Source organism: Schistocerca nitens, chromosome 9 (assembly GCF_023898315.1).
Source record: "Schistocerca nitens isolate TAMUIC-IGC-003100 chromosome 9, iqSchNite1.1, whole genome shotgun sequence".
Taxonomy (NCBI): domain Eukaryota; kingdom Metazoa; phylum Arthropoda; class Insecta; order Orthoptera; family Acrididae; genus Schistocerca; species Schistocerca nitens.
The window spans coordinates 226,551,821-226,565,014 of NC_064622.1; the positions used below are offsets into that span (position 1 = coordinate 226,551,821).

The 13,194-nt window shown below is 38.2% G+C and overlaps 1 protein-coding gene across 1 annotated transcript in view; it reads right to left on the bottom strand.

Annotated features, from left to right (window-relative positions):
* The window catches only part of LOC126204142 (NADPH oxidase 4-like), a 201,134-nt gene that overhangs the window by 105,692 nt on the left and 82,248 nt on the right, over positions 1-13,194 (bottom strand). Inside the window, exon 3 of the mRNA XM_049938552.1 lies at positions 6,093-6,282. Coding sequence (XP_049794509.1) covers positions 6,093-6,282 — 190 coding nt within the window. The remainder of the gene's footprint in view (positions 1-6,092; positions 6,283-13,194) is intronic.

The following is a 13,194-nucleotide window of genomic DNA, read 5'->3' on the forward strand; positions in this document are numbered from 1 at the left end:
TATAAGATCATATAGTCCAGAATCAATATGCCTATCAGGCAAAATCACCAAGAGCACTGAGGCAATCATCCCTTTATTGCACCAGGTTGAAGACTGGTTACCTGTTTGGCAAAACACCATGTGCTGCTGCATAAGGATTCCATAACACCAGCACATCCTTGTTTGACACAAATTGTTGACCCTTCAAGGCCATTTTTAAGGATCCAAAGGCATGATAATCACATGGGGAGAGATCAGGAGTATAGGGGAGGTGGGATGGTGCTCAAGCGTCTCCCACTTGACTTGGTGCAACTTCTATGTTACGACTTTTGTGATATTGCATTGAGCATTATTATGAAGCTACAGCATGGAACTTGGCACACCATTCCACAACGGAGGTTTTTGATGGACATGCTGCCCCATACACATTCTTTTAATCTCTGATGGATGTCTACTATCATTTGTCCTATAGGATCCAAGGAAAGAATAACAGCACATTGGTCCTGTTAGACACATTAGGTAATAACATCGCCTTAGTGCATGTTACAGCATTTACTGCACGTATGTTGGAAAGATACGAACGCCACACTAGCCCCTTGCCTACATATCAGTGCTTATATACCCACATCAGAGTTGTACTACATTGCATTTATGTTGCAGCAACACCCACAAATAGAAACTTTTTGACTGTTCAATACGTACCAGATATATAACTGAATGGCAATGATATTTGAAGAAGAACTGGAACATTTTAATAGCAGTTATTTTGAATTATATGTAGAGACTCTACACTTCCCTTTTTTGAGAATGTGATAATAATTTTTAGTTGTGTGTAACCAGTTTTTGTCCAAAAATAGTAGTTATTTCTCACTGCACACTAACAAAAAGAATGTTTGTTTCTGGTTGCCAATTTTATTTGACACACTACTGAACTGTTGGCTGCAAATTAAGTTACAGATGCAAGCAATTTCATCACATTAATTAAAGATAGAGAAAATAATTTGCTTGTATTTAAATAAAAAGAGAAATAACAGATCATCGGAACTGCAAGTTTCGATGTCCAAATATTCCTTCTTACAGAGTGAAGGTGATGAGACTAGACAGCTACACAATATTTAAATGAACATAGGCCACATGCGAAAATAGACTGCTCATAAACAAATTTAAACTTCACACTATCAGCTATGCAAAGGAACTCAAAAAGTGGGAAACTATGAAGATTTCATGTTGATGAAAAAAAATTGTCATTGGCATGCAAGTGAAGAGAACTTTTGAATAATTCAAAAAGTTTGTGTTCATTTTGACGACAAAAGTGCAAATATCCAGATGTGGAAAAAGACTAGCTTGATTTTGCAGTTTGAAACACATAATGTGGATATGCCATTCAACTGAAATGATTCAACTTCTTTTTCTTTTTCCAATTTCTTGGCTTTGGGATGTGCCCATTCAGCCATCTCAATAGTGGAATGTCAATTACGATGATACAAACATAAGGGAAACACAACACCCAGTCTCCGAACAGAGAAAATCTCCAACCCAACAATTGAACCCAGCCTCCTTCACTTAGCTATCTGTCATGCTGACTGCAGTTACTGAGGCAGACAATGATTCAAATTGAAAGCTGCAAAATAGCATGTGAAAGAACTATTTCACCAATGGAATTTAAGTTTCATATGGGCGGGTTCAGCAATTTATGCAATGAAATGATTTATCTGTTCACCACAGAACTACAATTGTGCAAAAACTGCCTCAAGCTTATGAAAACAGGTTGATATCTTTTCAGTGTTATGTGATCCAACTTTAACATAAAAATTTTTATTTACATTCCCAAGTAGAGAATGGAGACCGAATGTCAGTCTATTTTGATATGCCAAATAGCACTACAGTAAATAACGCAGGGGGACATAGTGTGCAAATACATACATGTGGTGCTGTAAAGCTGCAGTGCACAGTGATTGAGCATTAAGGCTGATGGGTGAAAATTGCCACTGCATATGGTTTTTAATCATAAAGCTCTCCCCAAAGGAAAAAACTTCTCAGCTGATATTGGAAGAGCTTGTGATGACAAAGGGAGTCAGAAGAACTGGTCCTAGATCAGATTTCAGCAGTGTGAAGTAAGCAGCCAGAAGATCTTCTTCAGTCAAAATCAATGCCTCTACTGAGTAGTTTTCATAGATACAATGGCGACAGAGTGAAAGAAAAACTGAAAGAAGGAAACTCTAACATAGTTATTATTCCTGGTGGCATGATAAATGTGTCAAAGCCTTTGGATGTGTGAATCACTCATCCATTCAAAGGTAGTGTAAGACAATTCGACAGAAAAAATACATACTCAACAAAGCAATTTTGGTGCCAGGGGGCCATTTGCAAAGTGTGTGAGTGTAAGAATGTGCCAAAAAAAAAAAAAAAAAAAAAAAAAAAAAAAAAAAAAAAAAAAAAAAAAAAAACTGGAATTTCTAAGAATCTTAATGGGACTGAAGATGTCCTTTATGATATAGCATCTTAGCAGCATTCTGGGTCATCTAGTAAGGGGGAAGAATCAGATGCTGGTGATGCAGAGATGGTGGGAAGTGACTGTGGTTGATTTTGGTACAAACAAAACAGTTTTGTGAAACAAAGTTGCTTTTCTTTCTTAGGGACAGGAACTGTATTCTTGAACATGATGTAAGTTTTTCTGCTATTTTATTCTTAAGTCTTTGATAGTTAGATAAAGTAATTGCAGTAACATGTAGTAGTATTAATTTCAACCCACATGAGTTGTGTACATGTAATTTTGAAACTGACAATTTACAATCTAAGAGGAAATATCTCAATTATAGGCCATACCATGAGTTTTCAAGCCCAAATTTAGGAAAAGAAGTGCAGCCTATATTCACCATGTGTGAAAATGATTGAAATGTAAGAATAAAATCAAACAATTGAAAATCCAGGATGGAATGTAACACTATTATGAGCTAAGCTGCCACCATTATGCTGCATTCTATGTAGGCATGACAACAAACATGCTGTATGTCCTCATGAATGGCCACTGACAAACTGCGGCCAAGAAACAAGTGGACCATCCTCCCTGCAATATATCCTACATTCCCATACCCCTCCTGGCCTCAACCTTCATTAGTCATTTTTCTCACTCATCCAGTCCCTTCCCTGTTCCCATTCCAGCACTGCCCAGCCCTCAGTCCACCAATGCACCCAGTCTTTTTACTCCTCTCTTTTTCCAGAAACTCCCCCCCCCCCTCCTCTCCCCTGCCCTACATCCAATAGCCCAACTGCACCTAACCTGCCCTACCCTCTCTTCACCTTGTCCTTGTGCACTGCCCAACTGCACTTCACTGTCCCCCACACTTAACCTGCTATCCATCCCCTCCCCACACCAGCCTCCTCCTTAGCCCCACCCAGTTGCAACTCCCATCATGCACTGCATCTGTTGCTTGCAGTGTGGCTTCAGCTGCCAGAGGCTGCAGTTATGTGTGTACGTGAGTTGCATTTGCACTTGTGTGTGTTTGTGTATCTGTCATCTACTTTTGACAAAGGCCTTGACGGCTGAAAGCCTCTACTGCGACTGTATTTTTGTTGTGAATATCTGCAACTCAGCATCTCCATTATATGGTGAGTGGCATCTTTTCATAATATTGTTAAATGTAAGACTGAAATTTAAAAGTAATTCAGGGCTCACCATAAAATGGAGTACAATGGGATAGTGGGAAATGAGACAGGCACTGTGAGTTCGCATTGTAGTTTTACTCTAAAGAGCTTTCACACTTACCTCTCTACCATCATCCTAATATTCCATAAATATTTATTTTAACATTTTTCTAAACTTTCTGATTCAAGTAACTCTTATTTCTAAGTAGAAATTGCACCTATAATTTATAGTATTAAAGTACTCACTGTTGGCTGTTCTTCCCTAATATGGAAATTTTGGCTGTTTGCTCATCATGAAAAATATTAATGGTGCTGTGTTGTTGGATAATGGAGCTACAATACTAACAGTTAACCTTCAGAAAATAGGAGAGAGATATCTGACAGACATGGCACTGTGTCAGAGGATGTGCTTGTGTATTTATATGACTGTGATACATATTACTATAAATCTGACTAGTGATTTGATCATGAGTAACAAATAAAACAATAATATTAGATATAGCTCAAAGCATGAAATAGTGAGCCTGTATAGATCAAGAAAGAGAGAAATGTCATAACAAGTAACAGATTCACTAGCATTGTTTTTCCCACACCTATCTAATCTATATACAAAAGTTACTTGAATTACTAAAATTTTCTGATTTTTGAGTTTAAAGTAGAATTTACATTTCATCAGTTATGGTGAAACAAAAATTCTTTATAGGAATGTTCAGAAAATATGCCAAAGTTACAGTACATAAAATCATGTGCACACAACACTTTGACATCACTAAGTGTCTGTTGCAGGATTAATACACCAATTTTGAAAAGCCTTTTTTCCTTAATAACAAAAGCACTTTATCTTGTTTTAAGATTTTGTAGTTTAGAATAAATTATATGATGTACAAGGAATCAAGAAGAGAGTGAAATATATGAACAGAGAAATCAACGAAACTAAGAAGGATAGGAAACTCACTGATCCTAAAGCTGTATATTACCTGCCAAGCACATTGTCCTACAACAAAGAATGTTTGCAGACTCACAATACATTTGCTTCCAATGATATTCTAAATTATTAATTAGACTTTTACTCTATTCACTTAACAGATCTAACTATCTCTTGTGATTTTATTGACTAACAGACTGCATTGTCACAGTAATCATGAAACAGCTAATTATATCAAATGAAAAATTTACTTGAAAGTGTAAAAATTACAAAGCTACAGAAATTATAATATATTTCAGTATCTCCAAACATCAGTAGTAGCTCTAGATTTCATGGTATCAACACTAGATACAGCAATTCCTGCACCAACCAGCTTCTTCAGTTTGTGCATTGCTCCAGGTTTATTTTTTCTGTAAGCACAACCTAATTTTCCATTTAATTCCTGTACTTCGTTCAATCTCTAAAATCACTAAGGTCACATAAAGATATCTGTAATAAATGTGGCTGTTGCTATATCATGATGAAGAAGTTGGCTGCTATTCAGAACAACTAGAAGCTGTGTTGGCCACTGACCAACTTAATAGAGTCACTGTGAATTGCACTGGTGACACTGTAAATCACACTGATGATGGAATGGCAGGGTTGCCTACTATTGCAAAGGCACTGCAGAGTTTGCCAACTACTCTTTCAGCCAACATCATTTGCAGAGTACCCTGCTCTGGTATCAAGCTGTCATCCGACAGTGGCTGGTAGAAAATGCCCAGAACTGAAGCTACTGAAGGGCTGTATGTTGCTAACAAATTGCCCCCTGCTGATAAAGAGAAAGAGCCAAAAAGCCTTACTCTCTTGGTTCAACAGACTGGCTCTAAATCTGGAAAGTTAGAATTTCAAAACAATAGTTGGTAACTGCCATGGAATTCACAGGAAAGTCTCAGAGCTCGCATCTCTCATAGAAAGCAATCACCCCTTCATATTAGAATAACTGAGATTTGATCGAAACCCAAAATAGAGCATAGGGAAATTTTCAACAACCCAGGGAACACATATTGGAAAGATAGATTAGGCTCTCCAGGAGAAGGAGGGTTTGTAATGGCAAGTACAGCCATTATTCCTAGTGAGATATCAAATTATCGACTGCGAACTGATATGAACAGGAATAACTGGGAGCAAACTGATATGAACAAGAACAACTGGGGTCAGTGGGCCTACATTAACAATCAATTGTTTCTATCAACAACTTGATTCAGACCTATCAGTCATACAGTCACTCAAAGAGAGCCTAAGCTTGATAGCATGGCAATATTCCAAGCACATCTTAGCAGTAGCTGGTTCTGGAGTATCAAGTGGGAAAAATAGAGAAGTATTAGCGTTTCATTGGCCAGAAATATAGCAACTAGTTATTAAAAATTCTTGCATAAGAGTTCCCAGCATTTTTTCTGCCATAATGAGAACTGAGAACTGAGATTCCAGAACATGTAATAGCACTCATCAACTGTTTTGTATTTTAAAAGGAACAGTTTGTCCATGAATTTGAATGACTTACCTGCAGCAAGTAGAATTGTAATGGCACAAGTTATATGGATGAACTTTCCTTTCTGCAACCAGAAGGAAAGTGCAGCATGGCCAAATGTAGAGTGGAGTGCTGAGCTGAGGCTGCGGCACATAGGGATCAGTACAAGACAGCATGCAAGATTCAGGACAGCTGCAGTTGCACGAGATAGGCAGAGTCCTCGCTGCATCAGACAAGAAGCCACAGATATCACCAATCAGTATCTTACAACTTCAGACAAAAAATATCTTACAAATCAAACAAAACTGTTTCTTGTAGTTTGTTGGGCACTAAGTTGCCAACATTGCAATAAAACTTTTCAAATAAATGTAAATCTTCTATAATTTTTCTTTTTTGTTCTAAACTGGCTGTATGCAGTAGATGCAAACATTTATAACAACGAAAACAACCAATTTTCTACAAAATAATTCAATCGGATAGATAAAAAGATTTACTCACCAAGTGGTGGCAAAACACACTCTTTAAAGAAGGTTGTAATTGGACAATCTTTTGGAGCCAGTAGCTCCTTCTTCAGGTAGAAGGGTTGAAGGGGAAGGAAGAGCAGTAAACAAAAAGAACTGGAGAGGTCTAGGAAACGGAGTAGATTTTGGGAAGTCACCCAGAACGATGGGTCAGAGGAGACTTACCACATGGGCTGAGAAGGAAAGACTGATTGTTGGGGACTACATTGGACAAGATTTGAAAATCTGGATTTTCGTAATTGAAAATATTTGGGTTTTCATATTTGAAAATTTGGGTTTTCATATTTGAAAATTTAGGTTTTCAAATCTCGTCTGATGCAGTCCCCAACAATCAGTCTTTCGTTCTCATCCCTTTTGGTAAGTCTCCCCTGACCCACAGTTCTGGGTGACTTTCCAAAAATATACCACTTTTTCTAGACCTCTCCAGTCCTTTTTCTTCATCCCTCTTCCTTCTCCTTCAACCCTTCTGTGTGAAGAAAGAGTTACTGGCTCTGAAAGCTTGTCTAATTACAACCTTCTTCAATGTGTGTGTTCTGCCACCACTTGGTGAGTAGATTTTTTATCTAGCCAATTAAATTACTTTGTCAGATACAGACATTTGCTATAAGTTCCAATAACTAGCCACAAGATCTATAAAACAACTGCAGCCTATTGAGAAACATGAGCTGAATCAGACAGCTGAATCTCAAAACCTGGTCCCAGGCCTTAAAGCAATGTGGCATTAAACAATAAACCAACCATTTGGAATTTACCAGAGGGTCTCTAAATAATGAATCACTCATCATTTCTGCAGAAACAGAAACACAAACCATCAGCAAATACAACACATGTACAGTTTTGATCTTTCCATGACTTCCTGATGCGGCATCTGATGACCAAGGTGAATGGCTTAGGGCAGTTGCTATGAAGGTTGGTATGACTAATGCCATATCTGACATGGTATTGTGCAATGTGAGTACCACAGCTCTATAGCTCTATGCATATATGAAACTGAGAAATGTCAGACAATACAGTCCACTACCCATGTTCTGTGTACCATATAGCCAAGCAACATATATTGGCCCATGCCCTCCCCTCTTCTCTCTCTCTCTCTCTCTCTCTCTCTCACACACACACACACACGCACACACACACACACACACACATGCGCGCAGGGGCTGAGATATCTGTACCTTTTGAAAGACCAGTAACTTCTGAGACATTTTTAACTTTTGAAATACCAGTAACTTGTAATGAAAAATGAATGTGAAAAGTATCATGTATTTGTTCAGACAAAGGCATCTGAAATTTAATCAGAAAGTGCAAAGGCAATATACAAAAAATGCATTGGGATGATAGATTGTGCTCCAGTAAGCCTGCATCACATCCCTCATGTTTCACCTGGACCTGCACCAGATATCTTTCAATGGTAAGTTTTGTTTCCCCCCCCCCATGCAAAGCTAGCCTATTTACACCTCTCCACAACTCTTTTGTAGACAACTGCTCTATCTACTGGGAACTACGTACAGGGTATCTCTCACAAGAGTCGTCAAGTTAATTTCCTTTGCTGTTTCCATACATGCTGCAGTTTCATTTTTGCAATGTGTAGCTCAAATTGGTCCAAACAAATATGTTTCTTATGATACCCTGTGTCAACAGAAAACTTCAGTTTGTTTCCTGTTATAAAGCAAAATGAATTTTAAAGAGAAATTTTAGACACACATTTGATAGAATGGTGCCGAGTTAGTCTAGTGTGATTTTCAGTTTAGCAATACATAATAACAGGAATAGTAAAACAGGTTGATTAACCAGTACTCCAGCAACAAATGAGTAACACTGCTGCATGGCAGTAGCAGACAGCACAGGTCAGGCAACACTCAAGACAGGGCAATTTGGGCAAGGATTGCTACTCAAGTGCTAGCTATTCTTCATGTTTTATGGTCGCTGTTAATAAATATTGATAAAATGAATATAGAACTAGACTAATATGGGACCATTCTATCGAATGCTTCACATGCTTCACATCTACATCTACATCCACATAGATACTCCACAAGGCACCAAATGATGCATGGTGGAGGGTACCCTGTACCTCTGCTAGTTATTTCCTGTTCCAATAGCAAATAGAGTGAGGGAAAAACGATTATCTGTATGCCTCTGTATGAGTCCTAATTTCTCGAATCTTATCTTTGTGGTCCTTATGTACAACCTGTGTTGGTAGCATTAGAATTGAATTTTCTCAATAGTGTTTCACGAAAAGAATGTTACATTTCCTCCAGGGATTCCCATTTGAGTTCCAGAACCATCTCCATAACACTTACATGTTGTTCAGACCTACCAGTAACAAATCTAGCAGCCCGCCTCTGAATTACTTCGATGTCTTCCTTCAATCCAACCTGGTACGGATCCCAAACACTTGAGCAATACTCAAGAATAGGCCCACCAATGTCCTATGTGCAGTCTCCTTTATAGGTGATCAACTGATTCCTAAATTCTCCCAATTAACCAAAGTCTACCATGCACCTTCCCTACCATAGTTCTCACATGCTTATTCCATCTCATATCACTTTGCAACGTTATGCCAAGATACTTAAACAACTTGACTGTGTAAAGCAGGAGACTAGTAATACAGCAACTGAACATTACAGGTTTGTTATTCCCACTCCTCCACATAAACTTACATTTTTCCACATTTACAGCTAGCTGCCATTCATCACACCAACTAGAAATTTTGTCTAAGTTGTCTTGTATCTTCCTACATTCACTCAACTTCAACATCTTACCATACACCACAGCACCATCAGCAAATAAAAGGCAGGTTGCTGCCCACCCTGTCCGTCAAATCATTGTAAATGTCATGTGACTAACACCTCCCATCGGGTAGACTGTTCGCCGAGTGCAAGTCTTTCGATTTGACCCCTGGGGCACTCCTGATGATACCCTTGTCTCAGATGAACATTTGCTGTTGAGGACAACATACCCGGGTTCTATTTTTTAAGAAGTCTTTGAGCCACTCACATATCTGTGAACTTATTCCATATGCTTGAACCTTCATTAACAGCATGGAATGGGGCACTGTCCAAATGCTTTCCAGAAATCTAGAAATATGGAATCTGCCTGTTGCCCTTCATTCATAAATTACAGTATATAGCATGAGAAAAGGACAAGCTGAGTTTTGCACGAGTGGTGCTTTCAAAAACCATGCTGATTCGTGAACATAAGTGTTTCAGTCTCAAGGAAGTTTATTGTATTCAAACAATGTTAAAGGATTCTGCAGCAAACTGAAGTTAGGGATATTAGTCTGCAATTTTGTGGGTCCATCTTTTACCCTTCCTATGTAATGAAGTCACCTACACTTTTTTTCAGTCACTTGGGATTTTGTACCAGGTGAGAATTCACGATAAATGCAAGCTGAGTAAGGAGCCAATGCTGTACAGTACTTTTTGTAAAACTGAACTGGATTCCATCTGGAGCTGGCAATTTATTTGCTTTCAATTCTTTTAGTTGTTTCTCTATGCCAGTGATGCTTATTACTATGTTGTCCATAAGGGAGTCTGTCTGATGGTCAAATGGTGGTATGTTTATGTGGTCCTCCTGTGTGAATGATTTTTTGAATATGAAATTCAAAACTTTGGTTTTTGTTTTGCTATCTTCAACTGCCATACCAGACTGGTCAATAAGGAACTAAATGGAATCCTTACAACTGCTTAGCGATTTTACATCGAATGAGAATTTTCTTGGGTTCTCTGTCAGATCTTTAGCTAAGGTGTGATGGTGGGAGTTGTTGTATGCTTCGCACATAGATCTTTTCATAGATGCACGAATCTCTACTACTCTTTGCTTGTCATTATTTGTGCATTCTCTTTTGAACCGAGAGTGCAACAGCTGCTGCTTCCTGAGCATCTTCTGAATTTTGTTGTTAAACCATGGTGTGCCTTTTTCATTCTTTATCCACTTACTAGGCACACTACTCTCCAGACCATGATTTACTATCTGCTAATCTGCTTAAACATTGCCCATAATTCCTCTACGTACATCTTACTGGAACTAAGTGATGTTAATTCACTTTCTAAGTGATATGCTAACAACTGCGTGTCTGCTCTATCTGGCAGAAACACTTTCCTAGTCTTCTTCACTAATTTATTAACTCTTGTAACCATAGTTGCTATAATAATATAATGATCACCTAATCCCTGACACTGTCAATAAGGTCTGGCCTATTTGTAGCTAAAAGATCTAAGACATTTTCATTGTATGTGGGCTGCTGAGCTAGTTGCTTAAGACAGTTTTCAGAAAATGTGTTCAAAAGTAACGTTACCTCCAACTAGTATTGCGTGATCTGGGTATTTCCACATTATTGACTGTAGACTTTCTTTGAATGACTCTAGAACTGTCACAGCAGAGTCGGGTGACCAGTAAAAACATCCAACAATTAACTTGGTTTCATCAACACTTGTTAAACATGACCAGATAACTTCACTGTCACACTTGGCTTCGACTTCAATAGAGGTCAACTACAATGAACACTCACCCTCCTATGGCCTCTAACCTGACTTTCTGATGTACATTCCATGACTCACTAGATATCTCAAAGCTTTCTACTTTGGGTTTCAGTCAGCTCCTGGTCCCAAGAATAATTTGAACGTGAAAACTTTCCTGGAAGGCAGTAAATTTGGGACTTTATGATGGATACTTTGAAATTTACTGATAAAATTTTGACAGTCGAACTGTCTTTACTCTGAATACCCTCTCACTACCGACTGGTGAGTGAGTTAAAGTACGTAAATCAGGACTATGTGTTTCCTGTCCTCTCCCTATGACGGTACTTGGTTTTGTGTTGTGTGAAATTCTTTGCTCCTAAGAGTGCCTTTTTTTCATGTTTTTACTCTGAGTTTTTGATACTATGTGCATTTTTTTACATATTAAAGGAAGAAGATCACTTTCCTAAAAATGTTGTGTTCTTGCTATAAAATTATATCCTAAGTTCACCACAACAGTTTATGGGCCCAGGTTTGAATGCTTCTGGTTGTGAGATTTATAGTGCTAGTCCGCTGGACTATTTTTCCATTTACTACGATATTCGTGAGACTGCAAGATTTGTGGAATGGCAGACACAGTGCTTCGGTTGAGTGATGACTATAGTCATACAAAATTCGCAGGTTGTCAAGTGAAGATTAGTGGGAAACGTGGAAATGGCAGATTCAGCTCTGTTTAAAGGAACATTCTCTTTATTTGATTATAGGTGGTACATGTCAGCTCTCATCATTAGCGGAAGGAGACGAACCATCTGACATACATCAGTGCTAGCAATGGGGCAATGCTTGGGCAGCTTGTATCATTGGAACAACACTTGAAGAGGAACCTGTTATTCATGTAAGAAAGAAGACTGATACAAAAGAAATTTGAGACACTCTTATGTTGGATATATGAACAAACTTCACTTCAGCAGCGATATACATTGTTCGATTGTTTCTTTGAAACATCAAAAGGTGATGTCACTACTTGCAAACATTTTCCATGACTTATGCAGTGAACTGAACTAAATTAATTCAAATGTAACTTTGCCCCTTTTGCTGTTCCACCATCATATTTTCAACACATTAGGACTCAGATACCAGATTTACAGGTTGACCTGGTATCGTGGTCCTAAATCTGAGCAGACAACAAAGCTTCTTATTGAAAATTTGCATTTCATTGAGAACTGGCTAGCTACACAGGCAGTTGGTGCTTTCTACACAAAATCAAAATCGTATGAGCAACATCAAAAATAGAAGAAATTTTCACCAGAGGGGGAATGCATCAAAGAAGACAGGAAGTCGTACATGTCTGTATTGCAAGACAGCTGGACATATTATCACAAACTGCTGAAAGCGCATGGTCACACAAGAAGTAAATGCAACAGTTAAAAATGATAATAATTCGAGTTTCAGTTTAAAAGTGAGCAGCAAACCAAACACATTTCTAGTCACTAGCTTGTTGTTTTGTGTTAATTCTGATACTGCAGATTCTTGGATTTCAGACTCTGGCATGACACAGCATACCTCAACAAATAAATGGCATTTTGCTATGTTCAAAAAGTTTCCAATTCCACAGAGTGTACATACAGCTGGCAAAGAAGTTATTTTTGCACATGGGGCTGGCAGTATTCATACTGAAATATTCGTTAACAAAAGGTGGACACCTACTTTGCTCGAAAATATCTGGTATTTACCTCATCTCAGACACCAACTTTTCTCTGTCCATCAAGCTGCACAAAGAGGATATAATGTGACTTATGATACCACAGATGTTATCATTTGGCAACACAGTGAATTAGTCACAACAGGAAGACTAGCTGGTTCAGTATATATTATGGACATGTGAGTTTGTCCTCTGGGATTCACAAGTAATTATTAATTTATCAAGTTTGTAAAAACAACTACAATGTTGGCATGAGAGACTCTGTCATTAAGATTAACATCATGTAAGAGATGTGTGCTCTCGTTTTGGTATATAAGTTAAGTGCCCTAACACTACATCATTTTGTGATAGATGTGTTCTTAGCAAATTCCATTGCAAACCACTTAGCCATGGCGGAGATTATCTGCAAACTGTCAATGAGTTGATCGATGCAGACATTAATGGAACAATGTGTG